This window comes from Chroicocephalus ridibundus, chromosome 4 (assembly GCF_963924245.1).
Source record: "Chroicocephalus ridibundus chromosome 4, bChrRid1.1, whole genome shotgun sequence".
NCBI classification, from domain to species: Eukaryota; Metazoa; Chordata; class Aves; order Charadriiformes; family Laridae; genus Chroicocephalus; species Chroicocephalus ridibundus.
In genome coordinates, this window is record NC_086287.1 from 39,530,060 (window position 1) to 39,543,829 (window position 13,770).

General features: G+C 36.2%; 1 protein-coding gene across 8 annotated transcripts in view; it reads left to right on the forward strand.

The window, feature by feature from the left end:
* Positions 1-13,770, forward strand: part of EIF2AK4 (eukaryotic translation initiation factor 2 alpha kinase 4) — a 42,449-nt gene that overhangs the window by 12,919 nt on the left and 15,760 nt on the right. For all 8 annotated transcript variants that reach the window (XR_010070648.1, XR_010070647.1, XR_010070651.1 and 5 more), the window contains exons 11-26: positions 464-621; positions 966-1,378; positions 2,144-2,213; positions 3,345-3,428; positions 4,629-4,751; positions 5,214-5,318; positions 5,680-5,737; positions 6,449-6,528; positions 7,276-7,377; positions 7,843-7,893; positions 8,877-9,113; positions 9,688-9,763; positions 11,349-11,470; positions 12,649-12,698; positions 12,792-12,960; positions 13,450-13,566. Coding sequence is in view for 2 of the 8 variants with exons in the window: in XM_063331422.1 (XP_063187492.1) it covers positions 464-621; positions 966-1,378; positions 2,144-2,213; positions 3,345-3,428; positions 4,629-4,751; positions 5,214-5,318; positions 5,680-5,737; positions 6,449-6,528; positions 7,276-7,377; positions 7,843-7,893; positions 8,877-9,113; positions 9,688-9,763; positions 11,349-11,470; positions 12,649-12,698; positions 12,792-12,960; positions 13,450-13,566 (2,015 nt within the window). In the remaining 6 variants the exon portion in view is untranslated. The remainder of the gene's footprint in view (positions 1-463; positions 622-965; positions 1,379-2,143; positions 2,214-3,344; positions 3,429-4,628; positions 4,752-5,213; positions 5,319-5,679; positions 5,738-6,448; positions 6,529-7,275; positions 7,378-7,842; positions 7,894-8,876; positions 9,114-9,687; positions 9,764-11,348; positions 11,471-12,648; positions 12,699-12,791; positions 12,961-13,449; positions 13,567-13,770) is intronic.

Genomic DNA, 13,770 nt, shown 5'->3' on the forward strand with positions numbered 1-13,770 from the left:
GCACAAGTGTTTTATATTAACTAACCTAGAAATTAAAGACCATACTAGCTTTTATATCCATGACTAGCTGGTGTAGGCCGACTGCTGTGGTCTCATCAATAGAAGCAGCTGATGCTTTAATTAAGCCTGTAGATTCATCCACCTCCTGCATGGTGTAAATGTCAGACTTAACTTTGTCCTTGGAAGATGCTGTTCCAATGAGACTTCTTTCCTCATTATGTTCTTGTTAGAATCGGTTCCTTTGTCCACCATAATTAATGTTAGTAATTAAAACTGTATTAAGGTTTATTCTTGTACCAGAGCTTAACTCTACACAGCAGAGCACTTCTGTATTTTAGGTTTTAGTTGCACTTGAGGTTGTTTAGTTTTTATCTTCTTCCTGATGCTTATTTGTTATTCCCTTGTGCTTTATCCCCAAGGCCCCATACTGCTAGTGGTGGTAATTTTGATGTCCTTGTTACAGATTCAGCAGGTATAGATTGCATCGAGACAGTTGTACCCAGCAGTCAGATATCCAGCGCTTCGTTCTTCACAGAAACACAGAGACAATTTTCACGCTACTACAATGAGTTTGAAGAGCTGAAATTACTTGGTAAAGGGGCTTTTGGAGCAGTCATCAAGGTATGGTAAAAAATTACTTCCTTCTGTGGAATCCTTTTTGGGGATGTATTTGTTTTCTCTGAAGCAAAACGATATATTCAATGTATGCATGGTTTTATTTATTACTTTCTAGTGTGCTGTGCCTGTGTTGTGATTTTTATCCGGAATTCTGTAGGCTGATAAGTTTTGCGAGAGATTGCTGTGAGTCTGGGGAGAAGCCTGTCATTATGAGGAAGCTTGCCTTTGAATTGTAGTCATTTCCCAGGTGGAAGGAAAACTTCCTCTTCCATTAAATCATTCTACGTCTGGCTCTCTTGGTAAGACATTTATAAGCATTTGACTTTAGATTTATTTTAATTTTGCAGGTGAGAAATAAGCTTGATGGTTGCTATTATGCTGTGAAACGTATCCGCATAAACCCTGCCAGCAAGCAATTTCGGAGGATTAAGGGGGAAGTAACATTACTTTCCCGCTTGAACCATGAGAATATTGTGAGGTATTACAATGCTTGGATAGAAAAACATGAAAGTCCTGTTCCCGCTCTGTCATCATCTGAAACAACTGAAGAGAAAAGAGTGCCTACCAAAGCTGGTCTCTTCATCCATGCTGCTGAGGAGACAAATGATGTGGAAGCTAATGCTCCTCCTCTGGTTTTGACAAGTTCAGTTGAGTGGAGTACTTCATGCGAAAGATCCTCCAGCAACAAATTCAGTGGAGCTGATCAGGAGTCCAGTGATGACGATGATGATGGTGATGGAGTGTTCTCGCATTCATTTTTGTAAGTAGGCTTCGGTATTGGCACTGTAGTGAATGTCAGCAGAGTTGGTTTTTCCAAGTTTGTGTCTTTTATTCTCACTTCTTTTGTCAGAGGTAACTCACTGCATTTCCATTGTGTCCCCTGGTTCAATATCAGTGTATTTTCCAGCAGTCAGATAACCAGGGAGAGGAAAATTTGTAGCTAAAAAGTGTCAGTGTAAGAGGAAAATTCTGATTTAGGCTTCTAGAAGTTTCATAGCATTTGTGTCAGAATGCACAACTTTATGTTGTTTACTTTATGTTGTGCTGCCTTTTCCAACCTTGAGAGTGAAGTTTTTAATAAACAATCCTGAAATATTAGAAATCCTGAAAAATATCTTGTCTGCCCTTTTTGTTTTGATTTTTATAAACGTAAGCCATACCTGCCTCTGTGTATGGAGTGGTTCTTTCACTCATGGTGTTTTTTTGTTTAAGCAGGTAAGTAAACTTATCAGTGTTGCTTATTGAATATAGAAATTAAATTTTACTGATGCAAATATATACCTTTCCTTTAAGAGACTGGGCTGTCAAAGGAAGTGTTGCTTTGCAAGCAGGATACTTTCTCAGGTTTTGTTTTGTTTTGCTTTTTTGTTTAAGGCATATAGATCATCTTCAGCAGAAGCTTAGACTTTCTTTTTTTCTTTTTTTTCCATAAATAGTTTCCATATTTTTTAGTCAATATTTCTTGGTAATATTTATCTAAGGAAAACCAAAACTTTAGGGTTTTTTCTTTGTCTTTTTTAAACAGGCCAACCACAGATTCTGACAGCGAAATAGTTTTTGATAACGAGGATGAAAACAGTAAAGATCATCCTCCAGTAAGTATCAAGATAGAGCTAGTGAAAATGAAAAGCTCATAAAATAGTCTTTTACAAGCAAACAGGTTAGTTGGGAAGTTTTGTTTCACTGCTGGTGTAAGTACAGAACCACATAAGGTTATGTTCCATCAGAGAAAATGTTGTGCCATCATGAGCTGCGTTCCATAGAAATCATAGTCTGATGCAGCTAGGCTAGACTCTGTTTCCCATAGTGTACATTGAGCTAAACGTGTGTTGCGCTTTAGTCATGAGCCTGGTTATTGCAAGTTTAACACTTCAGTATGTACATGATTTATCAGTTAACCATATGGATTGCCTTACATTATCTGGAAGTTGAAATTCTGTTCTGCTTTTAGATGATATAAACCAATATATTTGCTCATGCTAGTCACTTTTTTGAAAGTGGTGACAATACGTGTTGCTAGCAGTCAAAAAGAGATGGAAAGTCAGGATAATGTGTAAGGTTTTAGGTGATTATAAGAGTTTGTGCCACAGCACTTGCTGTGAACAGTCAGGGCACTGTTTCACTGGAGAGCTAATGCACAGTTTTACTACAGCATCTAGAATCTGTCGTTGCCAATCCCAATGATCTGTAAGATGCTCTTATTAAAGCTTCATCTCCTTCCTCTTTCTGTTGTAATGTACATTGGCATGAAAAAGCTTTCAATGCCTCATTTAATCATATGGTAGTGCATTTTGTCACTATATATGCTATACCAAAATTATTGCTTGGGGGCGGGTGTTGCATGTTAATTGCATTAAGTGAGCTTTGTATATTTTAGTTTCAGATTTTTTTATTTTTTAATTTTTTTTAAAAAAAATGATGATATGCTTTGAGATTTAGGTTTCATCCAGATCTTCTGGAATGTTTTTCCTCCAGTGTCTAATGATGGCAAAATGTTACATGTTCTCACTTTGAAAATGAAAGTTGGGTCACACCTGTTTTTCTAGTTTATTTAGAACTAGTGGCATTACAGAAATGTCAATATATTATTTTGCTGTTATTCAAACCTAGCCGTGGAAGGTGAGTTCTCATCAATGTGTTACAGCCATTAAAAAATAGTAGTATGCATAAAAAAACTCTGGACATCTTCCTGTAGTAACTGTTCTGTTACTTTTATTGTGATAAAGGATGAAGAAGGCAATGAGAAGAATAGCCATGGAGGAGAAGACAGGGCACCAGTCATTCAGACAGTGCATTACCTGTATATTCAGGTACAAATGTGCTTGCATTTTCAGATAAAAGAATATTGTTTTTTCCAGCCTGCAGAGATTAATTGCTGGTTTTCATGAGAAAAGTAATGACCTTTAAAAAACGCGAATGAGACTGGGTTCAGTGTTGGTTTTACAATAGACTGGTTTTGTGGAAGGCACTGTGCAACGCACATGGCTTGTTATGCCTTCCAAGGTGCCGTAGTTATGCCTGGAGAGAGCAAAGTTTTGTAGTGCCATGGTGTGTAATGGGATTGCTGCTGCGGCTTATGTACAAGTAAAAGTTAGCAACTCCTGACCTAACCTTAGAACAACCCACCCAAACAACTGGTTTGAGTCTGTGGCTTCCAAAGCATTGTTTGCCTTGTGCTTGTTGTTTGTTTAGAATATCCACCCAACCCCATAACACTGTAGCTGGCGTTCTTCGGTTTGGTTGTGGTGTTAATTCCCAATGTGGAGTTGAAGTCTACTGTATTAACTTCCAGAGGTGAAGTTGTATTTCACAGATGCGTTCTCTTCAAAGGCATTATGTTGTGTATGCGCTTTCTTTTAACAGAAAACAGTGACTTGCAAAGCCATTGTATGGCCCTAACAGTAGGCACAAAATAAAATTCCTGCAGGTTTGCAACTTCAGGCTTTACTACTGACAACATCTCCTTTGTGTTAGGACTTAGACTGTTTCTGAGAGAAGTCGATTATGATAGCTAACTGTTCTGTGGTGATATGTGTTTTTTTTTTTATAACAGACAATGCTAGAGCTTGTCTAGAAGAAAGATGCAATTAATGGAATTAGATTTTAATAAGCTTGTTCTGCATATGTTCATAATATAAGCAGTTAAGACGCCAAGTAAAATAAAGCCAGAGATTCTTTAAAGTATGGTTTAAGGGTACATTATGGCTTGGCTGGTTTCACCTTGTTCTTAAAATTTACTTTAGAGAATGTACTACTCTACAAAGTCTATCATTGTCACAGCAAATGGGGTAGGACCTGTAAGTGAGTGCATGTTTTCTAGCTAAAAGACAGGTTTCGGGAAAATACCAAACAGCTGAATGTTTTGGTGGTACTGTTTGCTCCTGAACTGTGTGTTACAGAACCAGGCATTAATATGCACACAGATTAAAAAAAAAAAAGTTTCTGATAGTTTCTTTTCTTGACAAAACTGCTCTTTCTTCCCTCTGCCCCCTTCACATGCACGACTCAAGATGGAGTATTGTGAAAAGAGCACGTTAAGGGATACTATTGACCAAGGGTTATATGAAGACACCAGTCGGCTCTGGAGACTTTTCCGAGAAATTTTAGATGGGTTAGCTTACATCCATGAAAAGGTCAGTGAATATGACAAGTTATGACCTGTCTGTAAAATCTGTGTTGCACCTCTTTCTATATGGATTTCTTCACGTTCTATTCATTTTTGTGTGCTTATTAACAAGATTTGTTCCTTGCCATTTATTAATCTGTTTAGGGGTTTAGAATATTTTTATCATAAACGTGAATTATTGTAATGAAACACTTTAGATTTTTCCCTTTGTCACAAAAACTTGACCACCTTTAAAAACATTTTGTAGGTATCTGGTAGCACTGAAAATTGTTTCTAGCTTCTGGGCTACAGACTATAGTCTTACTTCAAAATTAATCGTCGGTGACTTAATGCAGTAGACTTCCTACTGTAAGAAAAGTATGTAATACAGTTTTCCAGTCTGTTATAAAGAGAGTTTTATTTTCAGTTGTGTTTATTGTTTAATATTCCGTGGGTCTCCTTTTTTTTCTTTTTCCTCCTGCTGTAACAGGGAATGATCCACAGAGACTTGAAACCTGTGAACATTTTTTTAGATTCAGATGATCATGTCAAAATTGGTGATTTTGGTTTAGCTACAGATCATCCAGCAAATGCAGTAAGTACAACTGAAAGTGAATGAAAAAACTTGAATTTACTGTTGTATTAACATGAAAGTTGAAAACAAAACATAAAAATATAGTGCTCATTGGACTTTATATTGTGAATCATAGAATCATAGGGTTGGAAGGGACCTCTGGAAATCATCTAGTCCAACCCTCCTGCCAGAGCAGGGTCACCTTAGAGCAGGTTACACAGGAACGTGTCCAGGCGGGTTTTGAATGTCTCCAGAAACGGAGACTCCATGAATGCCATAACTTTTTTAATTCTGAGGTTCTGGAATTAAACCATGTACTGCCAACCAAAGCGGTAAGAAAAGCCAATAGAAGCATTTCAGGTGTCTGTTTTCCTGATTTCAGGTGGTCTCTAAACAAGAAGAAAATCACTCGGATAGTTTTGCTATATCTGACCCATCAGGTTAGTTTACATAGCAACTTGTTCTAAATTATTTTAAGCAAACAATTATATTCTGCAGTCTTATATACTCTGTTAGAACTTCCATTCATGCTTTGAAAATAAAACCTTTTTTATGGGGGGTGGGGGGGGAAGCAATCACCAATTTTTCGGTAGGTGTGTTACATATAATCTGGCAGTTTTGTCTGTTACCTAAAAATTCATTTTCTTCCACTGCTAGCCTTCTGCCATAGATAAGTGATTTTCTTATGGTAAGGTATATAGAGATCCTGTAAAAATGTTCCATCTGCACTTCCATTTTCCTGCTTGTACGGGACAATTTCAAGACTTCAGGGATTTTTTGTTTGGTAGGGTTTTTTTGACACCTTCCGTAACAGGTTGAATTTTGTGTTTTGAGAAAACTTTACTACATTATGTGTCTTAAGATGAGTGTAATGGAAGTGAAATTTAGTTGTATCACTTGTGTGCTGACCTACTACAATTCTGTAAAGCAGTAGATAGGTTTAGATGCTACAGGCAGACGCAAATCGTTGACATGTGAAGGTAAGACGTGTCTGTTCTGCAAACTGTTCTCGACTGGGTCTCTCTCAATAAGGAATGCATTCCAACCTAGAAGAAATTAGGACAGAAGATGAGCAAGTATTTTCTTGACTTTTGATGCTGCATTTCTCTCCCACTTTGTCAAAACCAGCACTCTTATCTTTTGCCATGTAGGTAATTTGACGGGGATGGTTGGCACTGCGCTGTATGTCAGCCCAGAGGTCCAAGGAAGCACTAAGTCCACGTACAATCAGGTAAGATTAAGCAGGCCTAGGAGAAAGATATCGTGGAATCTAAGGTACCATCGACAATTTGCGTCATTCCTGCTCAACAAAAGTGAATTCGAGGTGGAATGGGGTGTGATGGGACTGCTGTGATAAGCAAGGGAGGGAGAAATATTCCTCTGAGAGGAGACCAAGGGTAGAAGGATGTGGGCTAGTCAGTTTTTATGCTGGTGCTGTGATGATGACTAGGTGCAAGTGACTTCAAGTCAAAAGCGTGTAATCATGGAGGACCTTTATAAATAAATTGGATAGAAGTCTTGCAGTCTTCAGTTAAGGTAAAATGTCATAATCAGAATTATGTATTGCTCTCATGAATTCCTAATTTTGGGAGGTGGGGGTGCGTTTTTTTTCATCAAAGAGGATCCTGCTTGTACGCAGAGATGAGCTGAATTTCAAAGCAAGACTGCTTTCAAAGTGGGAGTCCTTTGCGCCATAGCAGTGCTGTGATGATAGAAGGCATTGAAGTCTACCAAATCTTACTGGATCATGTTATTTAACAAAAATTTGAAAAACAAAAACAGCAGCAACAAAAAAAACACTCCTCTCTCTGGATGTAATATATTGTGACACTTAACCAAAACATTATTATTTTTGTTATTATGACACTTATATATATATACATAATATAATATATTATGACACTTAACCAAAACATATCATCTTCTGCAGAGAATTCACTGGTATTACATTTAAGTTTCCATTTTTTTTCTTCCTTAGAAAGTGGACCTGTTCAGTCTGGGTATAATATTCTTTGAAATGTCTTACCATCCCATGAGTACTGCATCAGAAAGGATCTTTGTTCTTGGCCAGCTAAGACTGGTAAGTATACAGATATAAAAGGTACTAATTCTGTGCATGAAATAGTTTAAGAGAAGGAAAAGGATGCAAAACATGTCAAAAATGTTTTCTCAGGGAGTGTTTAAAAAAAAAAAGTTTATCTAATGAAAAGTGAAGAATAAAGTTTGGAGCTGGTACTGACATTGCCTTCATGCACTGTGTATTTTCTAATGGTATTATCATCAGTCAGCGTAGCTGATAAATGCCTGTGATTATGGACTGTATCTTCATTTTATAAGACATCATAAAAGCATATCAGTGACATTCTTTTCCCTTTTAGCTCTTTAAACTAAATTTGCCATGTGTTTTCTGCTTTCTCTGCCCTGCCCACGGGCAATAAAAATGCTTAGTTTCCTTGTTTAAATATGTAGAACTTAAAAATAAGACTAGGCTGAGCAAGGTGGACTGCCTGTTATAATTCAAGGGTTTTGTTTTTGTTTTTTATAGCCCAGTATTGTATTTCCTAAAGACTTTGATGAAGTCAAGAATGCAAAACAGGTAATTTTGAAGACAATTTAACTGTTAGGTATCCCTGTCAAGAAACGGTAATTATTATTTTTCCCACTTAATTTTACATTAGTAATCTCTGCCAAGTTCTTATTATGTGACGTTAGAACAAAATAAGAAAAAAAAAAATCTTGAAAGAATATACGAAGTTGATGAGGAAATATGCTTACCTACAAAATGCCCTGAGCACAGTCAGGAAGAAATGCAGAGTTCGCTGGCATACCTTTTAAGCTCTGAGGGACAATTTTCATTTTTTAGGCTCAGACAAATGGCAGCTATATTGTCTAACCCTTAATTTAAACTTTGAAATCTGCATCACAGAACAGAAAGAGATCTGCAAGCTAAATTGACTGCTCTGTGTTTGTAAAGAGCTGTTGTGGATGCTTCTGTGGCAAAGAAATGAAGTGATAAGGAGCAGTGTAATCTTTTCTGCACCATGTAGATAAGTTTTTTTTCCTTGTGCTAGTGGACTCTTTCAGTGACCATTAGCCTTAGCTTTTTGTCTCTTATGCCTGTGGAACAGCAATCTGCCTGTTACTGGTACCATAAAAATGTTTCTATCTTGTACAGTTTACTGAAATATGCCAGGAAGATTTGATTCGCCCTTCTTTAATATCTGTAACTCTCAAATCTTTCTTGTTGTGCCTATGATTCTGCTTTCTCTTAACTTTGTTAATAAAGAGATGCCAGAGCTAGCATAACATAGAACAACAAAAGGATACTACATGTTATGTCATCCCAAGAGATAAATTTCTAATAATTTGTGTGGTTTAGTAAATTTTATTCAGATAGTAACACAATAAAAGATATTTAGAATTTCATAAGCAAAGAATATCCACGCTAAAGATTTAGGTCCTGCTTTCTTTTTTGTCCCTTATACAGTCTCATAATTTTTTTTATTAATGTATGTTTGTTGTAAATACTGCTAATATATAAAAATTTTCTGAACTATAAAATTTTGATTTAATTTGTAGAGATCAGTTATTACATGGCTCCTGAACCATGATCCTGCAGCACGACCAACAGCTGTGGAGCTGTTAAAAAGTGAACATCTTCCACCACCACAGATGGAAGAGTCTGAACTCCATGAAGTACTCCACCACACCTTAGCAAATGTGGATGGAAAGGCCTACCGGACTATGATGAGTCAGATATTTTCACAGCGTGTATCTCCAGCTATAGACTATACCTATGACAGTGATTTGCTGAAGGTTTGTAGGTCTTTAGGGGATGTGTAGGGTTGTTTTCCTATGTTGGATTTTAAAAAAAATGTTTTGATGGGTAAACTCAAAATATGTTTGAGAGAATTGCGTTATCTCTTAACCTTCATGTTAGTTCCCATTTAAAACTACAGATCTGTAGTATGTGGGCTTGAATTATCACTTCCTATTTGAACTTTACGTTCATTCTTCAGTGATGAGAGTAGTGTTTGATTGTAGCAGCTAGAGCTTTAAGCTTCTGTCCAAATGATTACTTTCTTCACTCTTCATTTCTATCAAACTAATGGTACTTGCACCTGATTTGCCTGTGACTGTTTTCTTCCCTTTTTAATCATGGCAATTGAAGTAATTCTTGGTTTCTCAATTCTTAATTCTTTCTAAATCTAAAGAAATACAAGGTAATGTGGTACAGTAATGCTTCATATAGCTATGTTTTTTTTTTTATTATGTAAGCATTACAATTTATTATAGTGGGACAAGATATCAGAATGCTTATTGCCTATATTACATGGAGTGTTCTTGGTATATGAATTATATATGTTCTTTTTATTTGTGATGGTTTCAGGGTAGTTTTTCTATTTGGGCAGCCAAGATACAGCAGCATGTATGTGAGATTGTCAGCCGGATATTTAAAAGACACGGTGGGTGTGCTTACAACAGTTGTTCGTTTCCTTTTTCGTGACTGAATAGATTTAAGAAAATTGTCCAGACACTATGTTCAGTAGTTGCATATCATTTGAAGTTTTCCATTGTTTTTTGCTGTTATTTTGGCATCCCAGTAATAGCTGTTAACTTGAAATCTGAATTATTTAAATTTTCTGTAGAAAGAACAGTGAGAATCTTAAGTATATCTTCGAATGTATTTGGTTGTTCTGGTAAGTCTGTATGAGCTTTTAGAGGTAGGGAGTGTTGTGTAAAATCTAGATCTAAGTATAAGGATGGCTCTATGGTGAAAGACCAGGCATCCATATAGCACAGTAACCTGTGTCTGAACATAGCCAGGATGGGAATGGCCTCAGGAGTGTGGAAACAGAGCAAGTGTTTAGTGGTACTTTCAGTGATACTGCTTTTAGCAATAATTGGCTGCTCAGGAACTTCCTGATCCAGAGCTGGTATCATGGTGTTTAAAGCCTTTTCTTTCCAGGACTCTGTCCAGTCATTAGTAATAGTATTTGCTTAAAATTAGTTTTTAAGAGACGAAGAAAATTTATGCGCACAGTCACATTTGAAATACTGTAATGATTCATGATATTATCTTATATAAAATACAGAATTAGAAACTGAGAGATTTCCTAATATATCATAATATGATGAAGCATGATCAGGGTTTGATAATACAAAAGAATGAGAAACTTAAAAATGCAATATCAAGTAAGGAGAAGTTACTCCTCCAGACCACCCATTTAAAGCTTGACAGACTTTGGAAAGTGTTTGTCAGCATTTTAGAGATTGAAACGTTTTAATTCATTTTGAAAAAAAATTGGGGTTTTTTGGATATGTATTTTCTCCCTTAGTTTGTATCTGCCATCTGCAATGGATAGAAGTATTTTGTTGTATTTGAGGCTGGGGTTTTTTTCCCGATTTAAGTGCTTATGTTGAAATCTAATTGAAGACATGAGTAAAGCCTCTATAATAAAGTAGCTGCTTGAGAATCAGTAGAGAATTTAAAACAGGAAGGTATTTTTCAATTATTAGCAATATTATTAATAGTAAGGATTCATACAGATAGAGGGTTGCAAAGTATAGTCAGCAAAAGATGGTATTTATGAGGTTTTAAAATGAACCACAAACACTTCCAGTATGTTTTTGAGACACAGGATACAACATTTCTGGACAATACTTGTTCTCTATGGAAGTGCCTCTGGTCCAAAACAGCACTATTGGTATCTGGAGAGTTTCTCATCTGTTGTGTATGCAGGCTTTTGTGAAGGGTGGTGTTTAAAGAGAGAGGGCAAGGTGAGGATTCTGCTGGGGCTGTGGAATTGGCAGTTCTCTGTTGGGCTGCCTGCTGAGCCCGAGAAGTGTGCAAGATAGAACATCAAAGTTTATTTGGTAGCTTTCTTTAAATGGTGGAAGAAGAAAGTCTTCTAAAGACATTTAAAATAATGTCATTTTTTTAAGGTGTCAGTTGAGATATCATACCCTGCAAGGCTTTTCATGAGCTTGTGAAAAAGCAGATGCTGCTTCTGAAATGGGAGATAATGGTATTTTACTGGTTTTATGCAGGAGCCATCAAGCTGCATACTCCACTGCTAATGCCCAGAAATAAAAAATTATATGAACATAATGAAGCTTCGTATTTCATGGATCACAGTGGGATGCTGGTAATGCTTCCTTATGACCTCAGAGTAAGTAGTATCATCTCTACAGGCAAAGCTGGGTTTGAAGAGAGCTGTGGTGTTTGTAGATACCTTTGATTTGCTAGTCATAATTTTGGTTGAGGCTTATACTTCTGACTGCTGAAGCAGTGTATCTGTCTTTCAGTGTCATGTTTGTTCCTGTATTCCTTAGTGCCGTATTCCTGGTCTTGATAGCTGGAGCCCTGATTGCACCGGAAAGAAATATACTTTACCTTTTTTTTTTTTCTTCCATTTCCCCCCCCCCTTTTTTTTTTTTTTAAACCTAGGTGAAAATAATGCCATATTATAAATGTGATAGATGTCAGTTCTTGGTTTTTTGGGGTTTTGTTCTGCACATAGTAAGAGACAAGAGTTTTCCAATGGCCAGTGAAATATTCCCATCCCTTTCTTATCTGTAAGTCTTTATAGAGAATGTGGGGAACAGGCAACCCAGTCTTATGTTCCTCAAACAGGTGTTGTCAAGGATCATTCTACTCTTGAGAGGAACAGCTGTTTGCGCGGTTGAAATTCTACTGTCTGGGATTCCTCTATCAGTACTACCCAATTATATGCAAGGTTGACCTAGTTAATTACCTTGTATTTAATTTAACACCTAAATGCTTTAAGTTATATATTTTTTGTTTATTATTGACAGTTAAAGAACCTGACTCTTTATATTCTGTTCCATTAATTAAAGGTCAGTTAAACTCACCCTTCCTTTGCATTTGTAACATCAAGCTATACGATATGATTCACAGTTAAGGATTTGTGCAGGATCTAAAAATGTGATTTACCGTTGAAATTACTTGTTTTAGAAAATGTGTTGACCAAAGACTTACTGAAAAATATTCCTTTACATCTTTACGTAGACAGCAAAATACCTGTTTGTACATTTTAATAGGCTTGTAGTCAATTTATGATGTATTTTGCATGTATTTGGGTAATTAAGAAAGGTCCTTGTGTCCTTCTCCAAGCTCTTCTAGGAACTTGGGGGGCGGGATGTTTTTATTTAAAATCTGCAGCAAGGATGGTTACATTAATATTACTTGGCTATGGTAAATATTTAAGGCATTATTACACATGTGAGAGTACAAGTGTTACTGAACAGTAATAATTTATACCAAGTTTAGGAGTCTAGTCAGACTGAAAGTTTTTCTTCAATGATTTTTATGTACTTTATTTTTCAGATTCCTTTTGCAAGATTTGTAGCTCGAAATAACATATCAAACTTGAAAAGGTAAAGGACGGAGAGGTGATGTTTTGCACAGATGCTATGCTTTATGACAGTGACCACTGAAGATGCTGATTCGTTCTTCATTGTTTCCTTTAGATACTGTATAGAGCGAGTTTTCAGACCTCGGAAGTTAGACCGCTGTCATCCCAAAGAACTCCTAGAATGTGCATTTGACATTATTACATCTACTGGAAATAGCTTTTTGCCTATAGCAGAAACAATTTATGCCATTTCAGAAATCATTCAGGAGTTTTCAGTGCTACAGGTAGATTCTCTAATCATCCCTTTTGCTCTCTTTTTCTATCCTAAAATTTTAATCTAAGTAAATATTTTTGTCTAACGTGCTTAAAAAGGATAGATACTTTAACCTTAGCAAGTACAGAACTGTTTTCGCATTTTATCAATAGTCAGTTATAGGACACTGTCATTTAGATAAAAAACATGTTTCATAGGTAAGCTTAAAATGAGGCATAGGTTTGTGTGCAAAGGAAATAGTAATTGAATCGTTACAGTGCCATTGAAATAGTCTTTCTTCTGTCAGATAAGTGATTATGGTAAAATAGTACAAGCCTTGCCTGTTCTTCAGCTCTAGATGGAAGGTAAGGGGGTGGAATAAGAAGTCTGACGTTAGTTTTTAACTACTATTAAATATTTAGGAAAAACCATTTTTCTTTTTTTTCTTTTTAATAAAATGGAGTGGAAGTAAAACTTTTTTTTCCCTTTCTTCCTTTCTTTTTTTCTTACCGTTTGTTAGGAAAGAAATTACAGTATTTACTTGAACCACACTGCCTTACTGAAAGCTATACTTTTGCACTGTGGGATACCAGAGGATAAACTCAATCAAGTTTACATCATTCTCTATGATGCTGTGGTAAGATATTAGTTATTAACCTAATCTCTGTAATCATCATTGTAGAGTATCTTATTTTGTGGAGCTATCTCCCGAAATGAGTAACAGCCCATGGCCAGCATAATAAGGAACATCCTGTTGATATATAAAAAGACTGTCGATCTTTGGGCTGTAAACTTAGATTAATTACTTTTTTGTTACTTCTGGATTGGGTTGTTTTAAGAT